Genomic DNA, 16,964 nt, shown 5'->3' on the forward strand with positions numbered 1-16,964 from the left:
ACTTGTTTCTGAGATTATTCCAGGAGAGTAGGAAGTAAACTGACATGTCCAGTGCTTTGTATACCAAGGCTCGATCCTTTCCTGGGACATTCTGTAGCATTTGTTCACCCCCTTGCCTTTTGATCTTGCCACAGACTGAATGGATATTCATTTCCTCAATCAGAAATGTTCTCAGAATATTTTAGTTGTGTCACCCATTAATAGTATGAGCCATGGGTCTGACTCAGATCTGTAGTTCTTTAATGAATGGCAAAAGAACATTCCGTAAGGGGCAGAGGGGCAGAGGTCTCCTTGTGCACAGGAGTGATGTGCTTTCCTTAGAAAAAAACAACTGAGTAGAAATCTAGCAAATTGGTATATGCCGTGTTTGGATAAGTGCAGGTCAGCCCTGGGCTTACCTGGTTTTGGGCAATCAAAGTTTTGGTCTATGTAGACTGTTCTCTTTGCTTCTAAGATTTGCAAAATGCATACGTGTATATGTGTTTTAAGTTTCCTCTCTTTTATGTTCTCTGTGGTTAATACGGTCTGTTAGCAAACTGGTTGGGAAAACAAGGTTTTCACCCCATTCTGGACTTTTAATAATTGCAGAACCTTAGACTTATCATAGAGGTCCTTTGGCTACTTATTCTTTGATTTGGAAAAGGAGGAAGTTCATACCTAAATATTTACCTTCTTGGAAAACTGTTGTTAGTAGGAGGGGTATCGCTGTTTGACACAAGGACAGTTCAATTGTTGTAAGATGGTGAAATTGTAGAACAGATCAATAGCTTTGATTACATAAAGAATGTAGAAAAGCTCCCCAAAAAGGAAATGGGGTGAGCACTTAAGGAGCACCTGAGATGTGCCAGATGGAGTCAGCCATAGAGCACGAGGAAGGTGAATACCCATAGGTCTTCTCTTTCTAGAGAAGGATGAAACTTGTTAGCTGAAGTAAGGTGACATCCGTCTTGGTTTCCCTAGGATTCTGGCAGAATTAAGAGCACCATCCTCTTTGACTCTCGAAAGTGTCTTGTTTAGGCAGTGAAATCGGTGGTGACCCTAATTATTAGTCTGTGCTCCACTTCCCCTCATATTTTCTCCCAGATGTAAAATGAGACGAAGGTGACGTGATTTGCTTAAAGTCACACAGGAAGCGAGTTGTTGCCAAAGCCGGGACAAGCCCCTGACCCTCCTGAATCTAGTGTTCTTTCTGGTAACAAGTTTTAATCATCTTACTAAGCCTCCGTTCAGTAGGCTGCTCGCCCCTCCCTTGCCATTTGGCCCTGTCATACATCTGAGAAGGGAACTCCAGGAAGCCAGTTGCTATGAAATGTGAAAAACTACTAAAACACGGATTGTTTTCTTCGGTTCCCGGACTCCTAAAAGGAAAAATATTTGTGGAAACCCAGCTGGTCAATTTAGGGCATCACATTGTTTGAAATATTCTGTAGTAAAATCCTGAGTAGATGGTGCAGGAGGACTCCTCTGAGGTGACATTTGAACCGAACCCTGAGTGACAAGGAGTCAACCCATGGGAAAATCCGGGGCCAGAATGTTCTAGGCAAAGGCAACAGCAGGTGCAAAACTTCTAGGGAAACAAGTCTGATGTTGTCAAACATGGCTTGAACGTGGTGAAAATGGCTAGATCAGAATAAAGCAGGGAGAGAGTGGGTGGTCCAGAGGCCAGCAGAGGCCAGAGCCTTTCAGAGCAGAGCCCTTCCAGTGCGGTGTGTGGGCCGTCAGTCCTCACACCGTCTCCGCCTGGGCGTGAGGGAAGTAGTTAAGAACTTAGAGCATTTGACATGTCTGCAGCATCAAAGCATGTGCTTAACAGTAACTCACTTTTGTTGTGTTTCTAAGAATACTTGGTCAAACAATGGATGGGGTGCGGTGGGGTGAGGACTGGTTCTTCACCAGTATTTTGAGATGCACCATTCCTAGAGCTTCGTAAGCGGTAGCAGGGAGTTCCGGGAAGACTGGAGTGAGGGCCGAGGTTTCAGCAGGGAGAGCCAACAGGGCCCCGTTGCAGGAGTCAGGGGGAGTCCTGGCTATGGCCTGGGCCATGGCCTGAGGAAGGAGATAGAAACATGACATTTGGGAGATCAGAGACGACGTGACGGACTTCTGGGTTGGATGAGTCGGGGTGGCCACGCGTGAAGGAGAGGACTGGATGGTGCTTTGGATTTTAGACTTGAGCAGCTAACAGCGTATGTTAAGCTGCTCCTTCATGGTCTTCCGTCTGGCGTCTCCCTCCGCTGCCCGATGAGGCTGCTCCATCGAAAGATGAGCACTGGCTTCCTGGTTACCCCACCCGCAGGCTTCCTTTCTTTACCTTTCATCGCATTTCATTTTGTTGACCGTTCAGCTCTCTCACCCTAAGCCCCTTTTTGCCATTTTCTTAACCTGTTATCTGTGCACTCTTAGCTTTCCTTCCATTTCTGCTTTCTTTTAAAAAAATTATTTATTTATTTGAGAGAGAGAGAGAGAGTGCGCACACAAGCAGGGGGAGCTTTCCTTCTATTTCTAACCATTCCTCTTCGCTTTCCCATCAGAAATGCAGCTTGTCTGAACCAGTCAGCTACCCAGTGCTTTCCCTAAATGCACATTTCTGTAAGTGGAACCACTGGCACCATTTATCCAGTCTGCAGACTTGGTATCATTTGTGATGCTCCGGGTATGAACAAATCCATCACCCGCCAAATCATTCTGTACAGAAAGTCCATTGCATCTCTCCTTGTTTCCATTCTATTACCTCCTTCCGAGGACAACCCATGTATCACTTACCGTTTTTTTTTTTTAAGATTAATTCATTTATATGAGAGAGAGCGAGCAAGAGTGAGCATGTAAGCAGGGGCAGGGGCAGAAGGAGAGGAAGAGAGATTATCTCCAGCAGACTCCCTGATTTGAGCGTGGAGCCCGGCACGGGGCTCAATCCCACAACCCTGAGATCGTGACCTGAGCTGAAATCACGAGTCGGGCGCTTAACCGTCTGAGCCATCCAGGTGCCCCTGTAGCACTTATCTTGAGCCACGCTGGCCATGCTGTAATGTCCTCCTAATCATTCCCCTTCTCTCCAGTTAGTTTTGCCTGGTTTCATGACTAATCCCTACACTCAGCTGTGTCTTTTTCTCACGTTGTACATAGCAGGTTCCCAATACGTATTTCTGGAATTGACCCACCATTTATGTGAGCTCTCCTGCCTCTAAGGCAAGGTAGAATAGTGGCCACGTGGAGGGAAATTCCGCTTCCCTGTCGCTGTCTGTTCACTGTCCCTTTTGTGCTCCTGGAGCAAGTTTTCTCTAAATTCCATTTGTTTTTCCACATTTGCTAGTAAGGTTGTGGTTAACATTTCGTCGGATGTACATCTGAGCCACGTATATTGTGTTCTCTCTGTTTGCCCGGGAAAGCTCTTTTTTTTTTTTTTTAAAGATTTTATTTATTTATTCGACAGAGATAGAGACAGCCAGCGAGAGAGGGAACACAAGCAGGGGGAGTGGGAGAGGAAGAAGCAGGCTCATAGCGGAGGAGCCTGATGTGGGGCTCGATCCCAGAACGCCGGGATCACGCCCTGAGCCGAAGGCAGACGCTTAACCGCTGTGCCACCCAGGCGCTCCGCCCGGGAAAGCTCTTAAGTCACGTTGTTCACAAGACAGCAGTCTGCGAAAAATACAAAAGCGTATCCTTTGTAAAGGGACAAAAGATGAATGTTTTACCACTGTCGTTCTTATCCCTCTGGGCCTTTCTAGAGGAATGTGGGAGCCGGAGAGCCCCCTTTGTCTGCCTTCATGAAGACGGAGCAGGGACAGCTGCGGTTGGCACAGGCGAGGGGCGGCAGCAAGTGGCGTCCCCGGCTTGCTGGGTTTACGGTGGAATTTGTGTGGCATGTGGGCCTAGCGTGTGTGGTGGTGAGACGTCCGGACACGTTCAGGGATGAACGCACATATTCTTTACCCTTTACATTTAGCTCTAGGTTGTAATCACCTCAAACCATAATCAAAATTGAGATCGTTCACAAAAGTTCTCTCTCACTGGAAGAGCTAGAAGCCTCACGGTTGTCGTTGGTCCTGTCAACCATCCAGACAACCAAATGCTGGGCCTCCTGATAAAGGGGCATTGTTTGCAGGGAGACTTTTGTGGCCTTCCTGCTTCTGTTAATGATTTAATTAACAACAGGAAGTAAATGGGATGGAATAAAATTGTAAATACCGTGTCTGACGTACTCTTATCCTTCAGCCTCTAGGAAAAATCCACAGGAGATGATAATGTATATGGAAAACGATGTGTTTATTTTGGGCCGTAGTGTTTCCCCCTTGTTGCATCTGCAATGCACACCCACGCACGATGCCTCACATGGTATAGTGCCCGTCAGAGTACTTGGTCTTTTGCGACGCCCATCTCCAACCCCGATGAGGCAGGAGGGCGGCCGATGATGTGGGTCTTTTATCATCGGGGAAACCGGGAACGGACCCACTTCGGTTATCCCAGGGTTCCCGGCCAGACTCTGTCTCGTCAGCTATTTGATATGACACACGAGAAATAGTTGCTTCAATTATATAACACGTCACAAGATCTAAATTTTAGAACTCTTGTAGTGGCCTCGGGAATTATTTTGCTTTGGTTCCATTTTTTGAATTCGGTGACCTGAGTGTGTGTCCGGCCTTGTTCGATTTTGCGGCACAGCATCATGAGGACCTTTTTCACCCTGTGGGTTTTCTTTCACGGAGCCGTTCATTGAACCCGGCTGGTTGAACTGAGTGTGTGAGGGAACAAAAACCACTGTCCTCACAATCCCACCCTTCACAGAGGCTCGAAGGACTTTTGCCCAAAGACCATGGGTACAGGAGTTTCAGAAGGAACTGTAGCTAGATCTGTAGACAGTGGAAAGGAACACGGAAGGTACTTGGCCGGCAGCCACCGGAAGAGAGCTGCAAGGGAGGTTAAAGACGCCAACCAGGGCGCCTGAGTGGCTCAGTCGGTTCAGCGTCTGCCTGGGGCTCAGGTGGTGATCCCAGGGTCCTGGGATCGAGTCCTGCGTCAGGCTCCCTGCTCAGGGGTGAGTCTGCATTTCCCTCTCCCTTTGTCCCTCTCCCTCTATGACTGCTTGGGCTCTCTCTCAAATAAATAAATAAGATCTTTAAAAAAAAAAAAAAAGAGCCGCCGTCTCCTGGCTCCTATTGAAAGCTCAGGAAGACCCCTTCGACGGTGAAGCCCTCCATGGGTGCTCCCCATGCCCTTCGGTATCCAGTCCGTCGGCGGCCCTGCGTCTTCGGTTCAAAGCCCACTCTCCGCTCACTCATTATGCATCTGTCTTTTCTAGCAGATGCCTGGTATTCAGTGAGAAGTCCAGCTTTGTGCCTCTGACCTTTTTGCAATTAAGTTGAAGCCTCTGGTGCCTAATTGCGTGAGAGGCAGGCCCTGGTGCGCCCACGGCTGACTCCGGAGGAGGAAACTGGGGGTGCATAATTTTAGGCCGCGCATGGAGGACATGGACTTAGGAGAGGACTCATGTGCAGATGCTTATGTCAGATGTCCCTTCTCACTCAGTCTTCTCTCTCTCCCCGGGTGCCCGGTGTTTTAAGCAGAATGTTCTACCGCACGCAGCCCGTTGCACGCTGTGCTGAATTTTGTATGTGTTTCTTTTCTTCTCTTTCTGCTCCTTCGTGCTGGAGGCTGCAGAGAGCAAGAGACCCTACTTTATTCACTTTGCAACCCCGTCCTACCACGGGGCTCGTGCAGAGGCAGGAGGTGCTCAGTGGACGGTGGTCCACGGAGGCGGTGGCTGGCCGTCTCAGCGGGGATGTGCCGCGGGTCCACACCAGTGCAGTGTTCCTTGTTCTCTCACTTTACTGGGGTAAAGGGAAAAATCTTTGAACTGGGGGTGGGGCGGATTGTGAATTCACATCGATTGTTTCCTACTGTCCCTGGAGAAAATAGCTGTCTTCGAGCGAGCCCCGGACTTGACAGCTCAGTTTAATAATGGGTATGTCTGTGCCCCAGTTTGTCTTGTTCTCAGAATTCCCTCTTCTGCTGAGGGAGTCTCCTCCCTGCTTCAGGGCTGCTGTGCTTTCCGCTTTAGTGGGAAGGAGCTCCTTGGCAGGGCTCTTGGAGGCCCCGGGGGGAAGTTGTGCGGTTTTGACGGCATGTGGGGGGTGGGGGGGTGGGAGACCCGCTCAACTGAAGCCATTTCAAGAAGCAGCGCCTTTCAGTGAGGGCAACAAGGAGTGTCTTGTTCTGTCCTCTCGAGGCTCTGTGAGGGCCCGCCGTGTCTAAGGGATGCCATTAGCATCCAGGCAGCTTGCCACACGAGTGAAAGATTTCATCTGGACTTCTGGAAACTGGCCGCAGGGTCAGGCCGTCCCTGAAACGGGCCACCGGATGCCAGAGGCGGGCTGTGCCAGGGAAGTGACGCGAAGGGCCACAGGCAGGAGTCAGGGCCACGCGGAGACGCGCCCAGGGGTGAAGAGGAGTCGACGGGTTTGGGTGTGGCGCACAGGGACGCACACGGGTCATCTTAGATTTTTCTCTTGGTGAACGGTTCTTCCATCTGTCAAATATTAGTTTTCAGCTGCCTTTGTACTTTGGAAATTCCAGTTGAGCCCGAGTAAAAAAATAGATCTTATCTGACGAAGAGATGATATCAAAGATGTCAGTGTTTGCTTAGGATCATTTTAAAGAAGGTTGTGCTTTATAAAGTACTTGTTCCTTATAAAACCCCCTACAGCCCTTTGTGTCCTATAGTAGAGTCTTTGAAAGCAAGCAGAACCATCAGTGTCTACGTAAACTGTGCCCATTGCTTACTACTTGACACACCAGCGTGACTGGGGCCCAGCCTCAGTTTCTTAACGAAGTCTGTCTTGCAGCACCCTTCCTGACTTCCCGCATTATTTTGTGAGCACCTGCTAGGGAACCCCGCCCGTTAGGCCCCAGACTACCTGGCTTAACGCTGACTCCATCACTTGCCGTCACTAGCTTAACACTCCAAACTTCAGCTTTGTCCTCTGAACAATACAATGGAAATAATAATGTTACTATTTAATTTCCAAGATTGTTGTAAAGATTAAATTCGATGGGACTCACAAAACACAAAAAAGTACCATAGCTGGCACATAAGCACTCCATAACTGTTTAGAACAAGACCCAGTTCCTGCCCTCTTGCAGTTTATGGCCTAGTACGAGAAGCAGACGAGTCAGGACATGGGGGGCAGTGTGTGCTGGGTGACAGTGATTCCTTAGAAGTGTGCAGGCCTCCGTTGTGTGCCAGGCAGTTTCCTGGAGATCTCGCAGTGAACTGAAGAGACAAGTGCCTGCCTTCGTGAGGCTTACAGCTGGCCTGCAGTGTGATAGGGCTGTGCAGGGGAGTGCCCGGAGCAGGGCCATCAGACTGGTTGGGGATGGAGGTGTGGGCTCCTGCATCCGAGGAGGGCACCCCGAGGAGGTGAGGCTGGTGTGTTCAGAACTGAGTGGACGTGCTGAACAGAAGTGGATACACTATAGGATTCCGTTGTCATAAAGCGTAAGACAGGGAAAACTAGTCTGTGGTGGAGGTTCCCTTCGTTGGCGGCTCCTGAGGGGGGAGGGGCAGAAGGCGTGGGGGTACCTATGAAACCACTCACAGATCTGTACAGACTTAAGAGTAGCGCGGTGTTTTATGTATGTTCAGAGTGCAATGGGTAGGAACAGGCCAGGTCCTACTTGAGAGCGAGAAGAGCAGGCCGGGAAGGGTGTGGAGCCCCGTGGCATGCCCCAGTCCGGCCAGCGGTCTGCTCTGCCCGGACGGAAGGGTACCTGAGGGGCAGTGAAGATACGGCAACAGCGAGAAGCTTCTTTAGGTACAGGCTGTTAACAGGAGAAAAAAAATGTTTTTCAAGCACTGGGCATAAAGGCGTCCCTTCCTAAGAAGGCGGAGTGCAGAGTCAAACTCCCCTTGGTTTGGATGGCTTGTCTCAGGACCTCCGTGCTACCTTCTCATCCTTTAACGGGCTTTGGGGGGATGACCTGAAATAATGGATGTCAGGTGCTTGTATCTGCCATATACAGTATGGCGTATGGGCTTATTTTATTTTATTTTAAGATTTTATGTATTGATTTGAGCGAGATTGAGAGCACAAGTGAGGGGAGGCAGAGGAAGAGGGTGGAGCAGACTCCCCGCAGAGCAGGGAGCCCGACATGGACTCCATCCTAGGACCCTGGGATCATGACCTGAGCTTCAGGCACCCTGTAGTGTGTTTTGTTTTTTTTTTAAGATTTTATTTATTTATTCGATAGAGACAGAGACAGCCAGCGAGAGAGAGAACACAAGCAGGGGAAGTGGGAGAGGAAGAAGCAGGCTCATAGCGGAGGAGCCTGATGTGGGGCTCGATCCCATAACGCCGGGATCACGCCCTGAGCCGAAGGCAGACGCTTAACCGCTGTGCCATCCAGGCGCCCCTGTAGTGTGGGTTTAATCCGTGCTCCTTAGGAGATTTAAAGTGTGTGTGTGTGTGTGTGTGTGTGTGTGTGTGTGTGCGCGCGCGCACGCACGTGCACCTTATTTAATTAATTACAATCCTGATACTTGACTTTCCAAATCAAAAACTGTGAATAACTGTATTATGGAATAATGCTTATCTGAGACTTCTAATCCTTTAGTTAAATAATTATTTTGTTTCATAGAATTACAGCTTAATATTATTTTAAAAGTCTCAGTTGTGTCTTTCCTTAAAAATTTTTTGGCTGTATTCATTAAATCCTTTTAAGCATTTGGGAAGAGTCTAAGAAAGTTCGAAGACTTTCTGTTTATTTCAGTAGGCTCCTGTTTGGCAATCTCAGCCGTAAGAGGAACTAAACAACTTTAAATACTTGTAGATTCATCTTTTCTGAAATGGTTTGAGTGTAGGTGGAGGAAGAGGAAATGTAGAGAGACTGATGTACTCGAATTTTTCAAAATGTAATTTGCTTTTTTGAAATGTTAAATCAGATTGAGTATACTAAATACCTTTATGTGATTATGTGTTGGTGTAATCAGCTCTTTATTAAATGTTAAACTGTCCTGTGAGAAATGCCATTTAATCAGTAATTAGCCAAATTCATTCCGAATCTTTTTAACAGTAGTGACTAGCATTCAGCCTAGATCCCCCAGATTATCATTTTTAAATGACTCATACCCGCCCTGTTCTAAAGGCCAGCCCCATAACTCTCCAGGGAATCTCTCCCGTTTTCTGGGAACGGCTTTTCATTACTTGTCCAGGCGCCTTGAGTCTCTCAGTTGCATCTGCCCTCTGTGTTTAGGAGCGAACGGGCCCGCTGGATAACCGCCCTGGGACACAGCAGCGGGAAGCAGCCTCTGGACCGAACGTGTAAGTACCTGGAGGGCCGCTGACTGTGGAACGTGGAGGGGCTGTGCCCCCTGCTGGACGCCGGGTTGTTAATGGTTAACCGCCACAATCCCTGCTCCGTGTGTTTCTTGTCCAAGCGTTCTGGTCCCCCTGCATCCTAGAACCCTATGATCCCTGCTTTGGAAGCCAGGGGCTCTGGATTCAAATCCAAGGTGCAGTTCTTTGTCGTGTAAACGTGGCAAAGCATTGCAAAGCCTTCCTGAGCCTGTTTAATCATCTGCAAGTCAGCTGCATCGTTCTATACAATACGGGGGTATTGTCGGGATTAAGTTAACAGCCTCGGTTGAAAGCCCTGCTTGTCCTGTAAAGCCCTTAGATTTTCAGCTGTGTGTTAGTGGGCAAGAGTCGCATGTTTAAGCCTTCTCCATGTGGACAGTCTGAATCTAAGCTGAAATGTATTTTTTAACCTTAAAGAAAATTACTTTACCATTCCTCGTGAGCTTGTTTATTAAAGTAATAACAGTAAGAAAATGTATTTCGTTCTTCTGGGGCAGTAGGAACGGATGCAGTAAAGCGGTGTCCTGCGCTTATTAGCACCTTCACTTGAATGTTAGGTTTCTCTGGGTATTTCTTTTTTTTTTTTTTTAAAGATTTTATTTTATTATTTATGTGACAGAGAGACAGCCAGCGAGAGAGGGAACACAGCAGGCGAGTGAGAGAGGAAGAAGCAGGCTCCTAGCGGAGGAGCCCGATGTAGGACTGGATCCCGGAACGCCGGGATCACGCCCTGAGCCGAAGGCAGACGCTTTAACGACTGCGCTACCCAGGCGCCCCCTCTCTGAGTATTTCTAGCTGGAAGGTCAAATCGAAGGAACCAGGGCAGCAAAACTGGTTATCTTGGAGCACTCAAAAATCATAGCTTTCAGCTTGGAGCCAAAGCGAAAGTGATTGGTTTGAAAGTTGCCTAGAATCCAGTTTTATATTATTAAAAAAAAACATATTAGGAACTCAAGGCAGTCACCACCAGGTCACTGAAGTTATAAGCGTTTTGTTATGATTCAGCATTTGGGGGAACTCTAAAATGTTGTCTGACTTGTGGGTGGAGCTCCGTTTATTTCTGAACGTCTTTGGCAGCTTTCCTGTGCCGGCGGCCTGGGGAGGCCCCCTGGCTGGAAGCCGGAGGATGGGTGTACTGCAGATGTTGTCGTCAGTTACGTGGCCTTGGCACATTACCTGTCTGGCCTCAGTTTCCCCAGTGCACAATGGCATTGTCTGCTGTATTGTGTGACGTGACTAATGGCTCCTTGTCATGGCTATTTTTGAGGGGATTCGTGCATCACAGAAGGCCTCTCTTGATCCTGAGCTTCTAAAGTTCTAAAGCTCTTAGGCAAACAAGACAGTTCCTGGAACAGAATTTCTGCTTGATAGACGCTGAACTTGTTTCTGTCAGTGCCGGCTTTGAATCGCTCAGAAAGACCGACTAACTGTACAGTATTGATCTGTAGCTGTTCTGGTTTTCCTCTGCTGCTGGAAGCTCAGCGTGTGCCCCCTTTCCCCCGCAGCACTGACCCAGGTGGAAATCATTAGATCGTTCACTGCCAAGCAGCCAGACGAACTCTCCCTGCAGGTGGCGGATGTGGTTCTCATCTATCAGCGGGTCAGCGATGGTGAGTGGGGGTTCTTAGGGGCACGCCCGATGCAGCTTTCGGGGTGCCATAGAATGGAGGAGTCTCATTTTGTTTTCAATGCTCATGTTCCATATCCTTTTGGTTTTCTCATATGCACTTGCCTTTCCTCTATCAACACTATTGCTTTTAATGTTTTTGACTAGAAATGCAGTCACATGGTATGTTATTCAAAAGCAACCTTGAAAAGTTTCCCTTCCTTCCTAGTCCCCCAGGGACTTCGTGCTCATCTCCAGAGGTTCTTCCTTCCTCGCTTAAAAAAAAAAAAAAAAAAAAATCCGTTTCCTGCTGCCCCTCTCTATGCACAGCACCCCCTTCCCCATCCCAGCCCAACTCCCAGGCTCTTTTGAGCCTCCTCCCCTCGGGGCCCCTGACAGTGTCCCACCACTGGTATGTCATGCATCCCCTCTTAAGGCCCTTCCCTCTGTTCCCCGCTCTCCTTGCCTTCCATCATCCGTCACGCACAAGCTGGGGCAGGATGCTGCCTCTGAAATCCGCTCGCATCCTCCCGGAGCCAGGGAGGGTCCCGGTTTCCTCCACACCCTCGTGGCTTCATGAGGACTCTGCTGTCATCCGCAGGCTGGTATGAGGGGGAACGACTGCGAGATGGAGAGAGGGGCTGGTTTCCTATGGAATGTGCCAAGGAGATAACCTGTCAGGCTACCATTGACAAGAACGTGGAGAGAATGGGACGCTTGCTAGGCCTGGAAACCAACGTGTAGCCTCCCCCACAGCCTTCCACGACCGCGAGGTTCGCACTGCATCCCAGCTGGCTGCTTGGTTCTGGGCCGGCTTCGTTGTTCGTTTTAACACAGCCCGTTTCGTTAGAAGAATGCGAACGCTTGCCTTCACGCTTGCCAGGTGGTTCTGCTCTCTCGGGAGAAGAGCCACCGGATGGAGGGAGTCCGCAAGGCTCAGTGGGGGCACGCCGTGCACTTGCAGCCGTGTTGAGGCCCGTAGATAGTGGAGAGGCCGGGCGTGGACCCGGTGGCCGAAGCTGCGGCCGGGCTCACCCTTCTCTGGCATGAAAAATGGATGTTGGAGGCTGTACCCTGGTTTTCTCTTTCCTATTTCGCCAAGAATGTTACTGCCCCTCTTTTTAACATCTCTGTATGGTTCTCCTGGTCTTAGCAAGAGTCTGTGTGTTTAAGGAACGCCCGGTTTTGTAAATATTTTTTCTGCCTCTTATATTTTAGATCTGATTCTAATGCTATGAGCATTTCACAAGGAGCTGGTAGAGCTCAAAAGGTGAGCTGTTGAGTTTTTCTAAACCTCTTCCCAGGAAAGGGAAATTGACACTTGAATTTTTGCCACCTCTTTCCTCATTAGTAGGAGACGAAGCTTACTTTTAGAGATTTTCGTTTTTAAATCTGTCTTACCCAATACTGGTCTCTGGTAAGTAGAGCCTAATAAAACCCTACTCAGGCTACTCAAATAAGGTAGAATTTAGATGGTTCACATAAGTGAAAAAATCCTGAATGTAGGAGAGGGTCCTACTTTTTTTTAATGTTTCCAAACAAGCTGGTAAACCGACATGAGGCTGCTTTGCCTTTAATAATTCTGCCTTTTATAATTTCTTTAATAAAGATTTTCGACTGTTCCTGCTCCTGTTTCTAAACAGGAAATTGGCTGAGACACAATCTCAAGGTAAAATTAGGCCTTACCAGGGTATCAAGATGCCAGCATGGTACCCAACTGAAACATAACATTTTGCTTAACGGGAATCCGTTTTATACGCACTAAAGGCCTTACTGGGTGGATTTGGAGGCTCTCTTAACTGTGGGTGTCTGCAGAACTTCATTTTTTCCATTGGTGCAAGGACAGAGGATTTTAAGAGTTCATTTCATAGAGAGGGAATGAGGGTTTGGAAGATGAGTTGGGGGGGAGTGATTTTTCCTGGCAGCTAGGTTCCTCTGTAGTCCATCTTCTACTGAGGGATAAAACCTGGAAACGCGTACGTTATTCAAGGACTCAGATCTGTGTGTGACATGTCCCACCTACTGCCTGCCAACCAGGTACCCAAATCCTGAGTGAAGTGAGCAAAGCAGAAGCCCGGGGTGGGAGTGAAGTATGCTTGCCTCACACACCCTGTGTCATGCCAACTCGGCCGTGAGCCAGTGTGGTGCACCCAGGGCCTTCTCGTCCCTGGATTGCTCTCCTTTACTTATGCAGACATTTCTGGGTGTCAAAGACATGCCAGGCCCTGAGTTCCTTGAGGTGTGGGCCGGTCAATGAAGTAATAGCTGTGGACACAGCTGGAGGTTTCTCCGGGTTGGTAAAACAAGGCACCTCCTCTTTCATGGCACAGACCTTTTAGAGGAGAGGTTAAGAAATTGTAATCTAATCTCATGTGATGTTTGCATTTAGGAAAGAAAGTAAATGTTGCTTGCAAACGGATCATTTTGTGTTATTTTTGCTAATATCCATTTGAAGCTAAAAAGCAATCGTATGAGTCCTGTGAATTAATTTATAAGTGGAGGTGTTAAACGGTCTTGGAAATACGTGCGTTTTATAAATCAAAGCCTCATATAGCAAGCAGGTCAGTACTGTTACTGGGTTGCGTTGTTATACAGCAGGTGTGTAACATAATCCATTTCATTTCCACCGTGAACTGTCATTTTTATAGGACAGTACAGCTTTCCAACCTAGTTCAGTTTCTACGAATAGCTTCTCAGAACTGTACAATGACCATTCAGTGATCTGTGGAGAAGAAAAATACTCATTTTTGTCCCAACGAATGGATACTGCTTGTATACTTTTGGTGAAGTGAATTTATAAAGATTTTGTATATACTTGTTCTTTTGTATTCGTGTGATTTAATTCACTATAGCATGGATTCATTTAAGTATGTAATTTGCTGAATTTTTGGTCAACTCAGAAGGGATCTACAGCTAACATTAAAGGGCACTGATATTTCCTGGTGGGTACATGCTGGCATCAGCTGCCCTAGGAGGCTGGAGCATTTTTAAGAGCTGGGCGCTGATGTTTCTTATAGTTCCCACAAAACTGCACGACAGAACAGCTGATCTTAAATCGGTGGCAGTTCCCTGCTAGCTCTTACTCATTTTGGCTACCTAGTAGGCGAACCTCCGTGCTTGTGAAGTTTCACCACCTGGTGAATGCTGGTGGAAGGCAAAGACTGACTCCTGTGTTTTCTTTTACTGCCTAACAAATTACCACAAACTTAATGGCTTCAACCGCCATCCGTTTATTATCTCACGGTGCCGTAGTGAGAAGGCCAGGGCGGCCCGGCGGGTTCTCTGCTTAGAGTCTCCGTCTCATGAGGCTGACACCGAGGTGTTAGCTGGCTGCTTGCTCAGCCAGACCTTGGTATCTTCTTTCATGCTCACACCTGTTGTTGGCAGAATTCAGTTCCTCGTGGCTGTGGGACTAAGGTCCCTGCTTCCTTGCTGGCTGCCAGGGCTGTGGGGTGCTCACGGCTCCTTGAACCTGTTCCTCTTCCTCCACATGGGTTCCTCCATCTTCAAGGCACCAGTGAATCCTTCTCACACTTGGAATCTGACTCCATCTGCTGCTACCGGCTGGAGAAAACTCTGCTTTTAAGAAACTCATGAAATTACATTAGGCCTACAGGATGATCACCCTTATGACGGACTCAAAACCAGCCTACTTGTGACCTTCATGAGAACCACAGGGCCCTGTACCATGCGGTAGAACGTAATCACAGGCGTAACACTGGGCCAGGTGGGGGTGCGATAATGGGGGTCATCTTAAAGTTCTGCCCTCAGCACTAATGTAAACCTTAAAATGCTAGATACTGAGTTTCCCTGTATCTTATATTTACTAAGATACAGCCATGTGGTAGGAAACACCAATCAAAGCCTTCTTTGTTGGATTTTTACTGAAGTTGGTGATGGAAGAGGAAGAAGAATGGACTAGCAAGATACAGTGCCCTCTTTGCCGCTGCATTCCCTGGGCGTTAGCCACAGAGGCAAAGCTCCTTGAGGGGACGTGAGGGCTCGACAAGGCAGGGCAGTGTTTCGTGCCTGCGGTCATCACCCTTGTGGACTGAATCCCCGAAGGGCTTATTTTGGAGTGAGAATATGAGCTTGGAGGACCTCAAGCTTTGCTCTTTGGGCTTCCAGCACACTAAGGACCGGACAAACGTATTACGCCTTACTGTGAAGGGTTACCTCAGTTATTTCCAATAACAATTCTCAAAAGGTTCGTCAAATTAGCAAACACTTTGAGACACAGAACCAATGATACAGAAAAAATGGATACTTACAGGCTTTAGATATTGAAATAATTGGATACATCAAACAATCATAATTACCATTTTTAGAGATAAAGCCAAACGGTAAAATGCAATACAGTACTAACAACTGTAAGAAGCAACGGGGGCGGGGGGGGGGGGAACCAACACTAGAAATTATGGAACTAAATTGAACAGATTAGTTGGTGAATTGGAAGAGAGGCTGAAAGAAACACCCACAAGGAAGCATGTAGAACAGAGATAGGGAGAATGCAAAGATTCAGTTGGAGTCCCAGAGGAGAGCAGAGAGAGGGAGCATTGGCAAGGGGAACTTTGTAACCTGCTCTGACTGGTCACAGGATGCAGGCTGTCCCCGGGGAGGGGAAATGGCCTTGGGTAAAGTGGCTCTCTTCAGCTGAGGACAATTCCTGCAGAGGGCTGACAGGTGAAGGCTGTTATGTGACAGCACTCGTAGCAGCTAAGAGAATTCATGCTTCAGTTTTGAGAGAGGGTCTGGGCAGAACATCACAATATGCAATACATGGAGCTATGTCACTATCCGACAAAATAGTCTTAAAAGGTACGACTAGGGATAGAGAGAGCCTAATGATGGAAGGTTTATTGAACCAGGAAGATAATAACAATTCCATATATATATTTCCTCCCAACAATATGGTCTCAACATATATAAAACAAAATTTGGGAGAAGTAGAAGAAATAAATCTGAAATCATAGCATATGACGCTTTTACTCTCATTTGCTACATAAGAGTGTAGAAGTAGATAAAAATCAATGAAAGTATGGGAGATACGGACACCAATTTAACGTAATAGGCATATACAGGACACTGCAACAATTTAAACATATACATTCTTATCAAGAACACATAGGATATTAAAACATTTGACCATTTCCTGGGTCATAAAGCAAGTTTCAACAATTTTAAAGGGCTGAAATTAAACAGTTCTATGACTACATTTAGGTTAGAAATCAATGACAAAAATAAAACTTGGAAACTTAGACCTAAATGTAAAATACAAAACTATAAAACTCTCTAGAAGGTAACACAAAATCTAGGTGACCTTGGGTTTGGCAATGACTTTTTTTGACAACACCAAAAGCATGATATATGAAAAAGAAAATGATAAATTGAACTTTGTTAAAATAAAAAATATCTGCGCTGTGAAAGACGGAAGAATGAAAAGTTAATCCACAGAGCAGGAGGAAATCTTGCAAAACTAAGTATCTGATAAAGGGCTGGCATCCAAAATATACAAATAACTCTTAATTCTCAACAATTAGAAAACAACTCAATTAGGGGCGCCTGGCTGGCTCAGTGGGTAGAGCGTGAGATTCTGGGTTTTGGGGCTTGTGGCTTCGAGCCCCAGGTTGGGTGTGGAGAGTACCTAAAATAAAATCTTTAAAAAACAAAACTCAATTAAAAAATGGGTTCTTCGTAAAGATAAATACAACTGATACACCTTTTAGCAAGACTAAATAAGAAGAGAATACCAGTGTCAAGAACGAAAGAGGGGCTATCATCATTAGATTCCTTAGACATTAAAAGGATCGGGATATTTAAACAACTTGAGACTCCTAAATTCAACAACTTAGATAAAATGGGCCAATTCATGGAAAACCACAAACTATCAAAGCTCTAAATAGTCCCATAACTATTAAATAGATTGAGTTTGTCTAAAAACTTCTGAAAAAGAAATGTCCAGGTGCAAATGGTTTCACAGGAGAGTTCTTCCAAACATTTAAGGATTA

General features: G+C 47.0%; 1 protein-coding gene across 3 annotated transcripts in view; it reads left to right on the forward strand.

The window, feature by feature from the left end:
- Nucleotides 1–13,775, forward strand: part of ARHGEF26 (Rho guanine nucleotide exchange factor 26) — a 117,836-nt gene extending 104,061 nt beyond the window's left edge. For all 3 annotated transcript variants that reach the window (XM_045812273.2, XM_045812269.2, XM_087870298.1), the window contains 3 exons: nucleotides 9,247–9,314; nucleotides 10,856–10,960; nucleotides 11,558–13,775. In XM_045812273.2, the coding sequence (XP_045668229.2) occupies nucleotides 9,247–9,314; nucleotides 10,856–10,960; nucleotides 11,558–11,700 (316 nt within the window). In that variant the 3' untranslated portion in view covers nucleotides 11,701–13,775. The remainder of the gene's footprint in view (nucleotides 1–9,246; nucleotides 9,315–10,855; nucleotides 10,961–11,557) is intronic.
- Nucleotides 13,776–16,964: the final 3,189 nt, after the last annotated feature.

Source organism: Ursus americanus, chromosome 20, assembly GCF_024610735.1.
Source record: "Ursus americanus isolate L20-20 chromosome 20, mUrsAme1.1.p, whole genome shotgun sequence".
In the NCBI taxonomy this organism is placed as follows: domain Eukaryota; kingdom Metazoa; phylum Chordata; class Mammalia; order Carnivora; family Ursidae; genus Ursus; species Ursus americanus.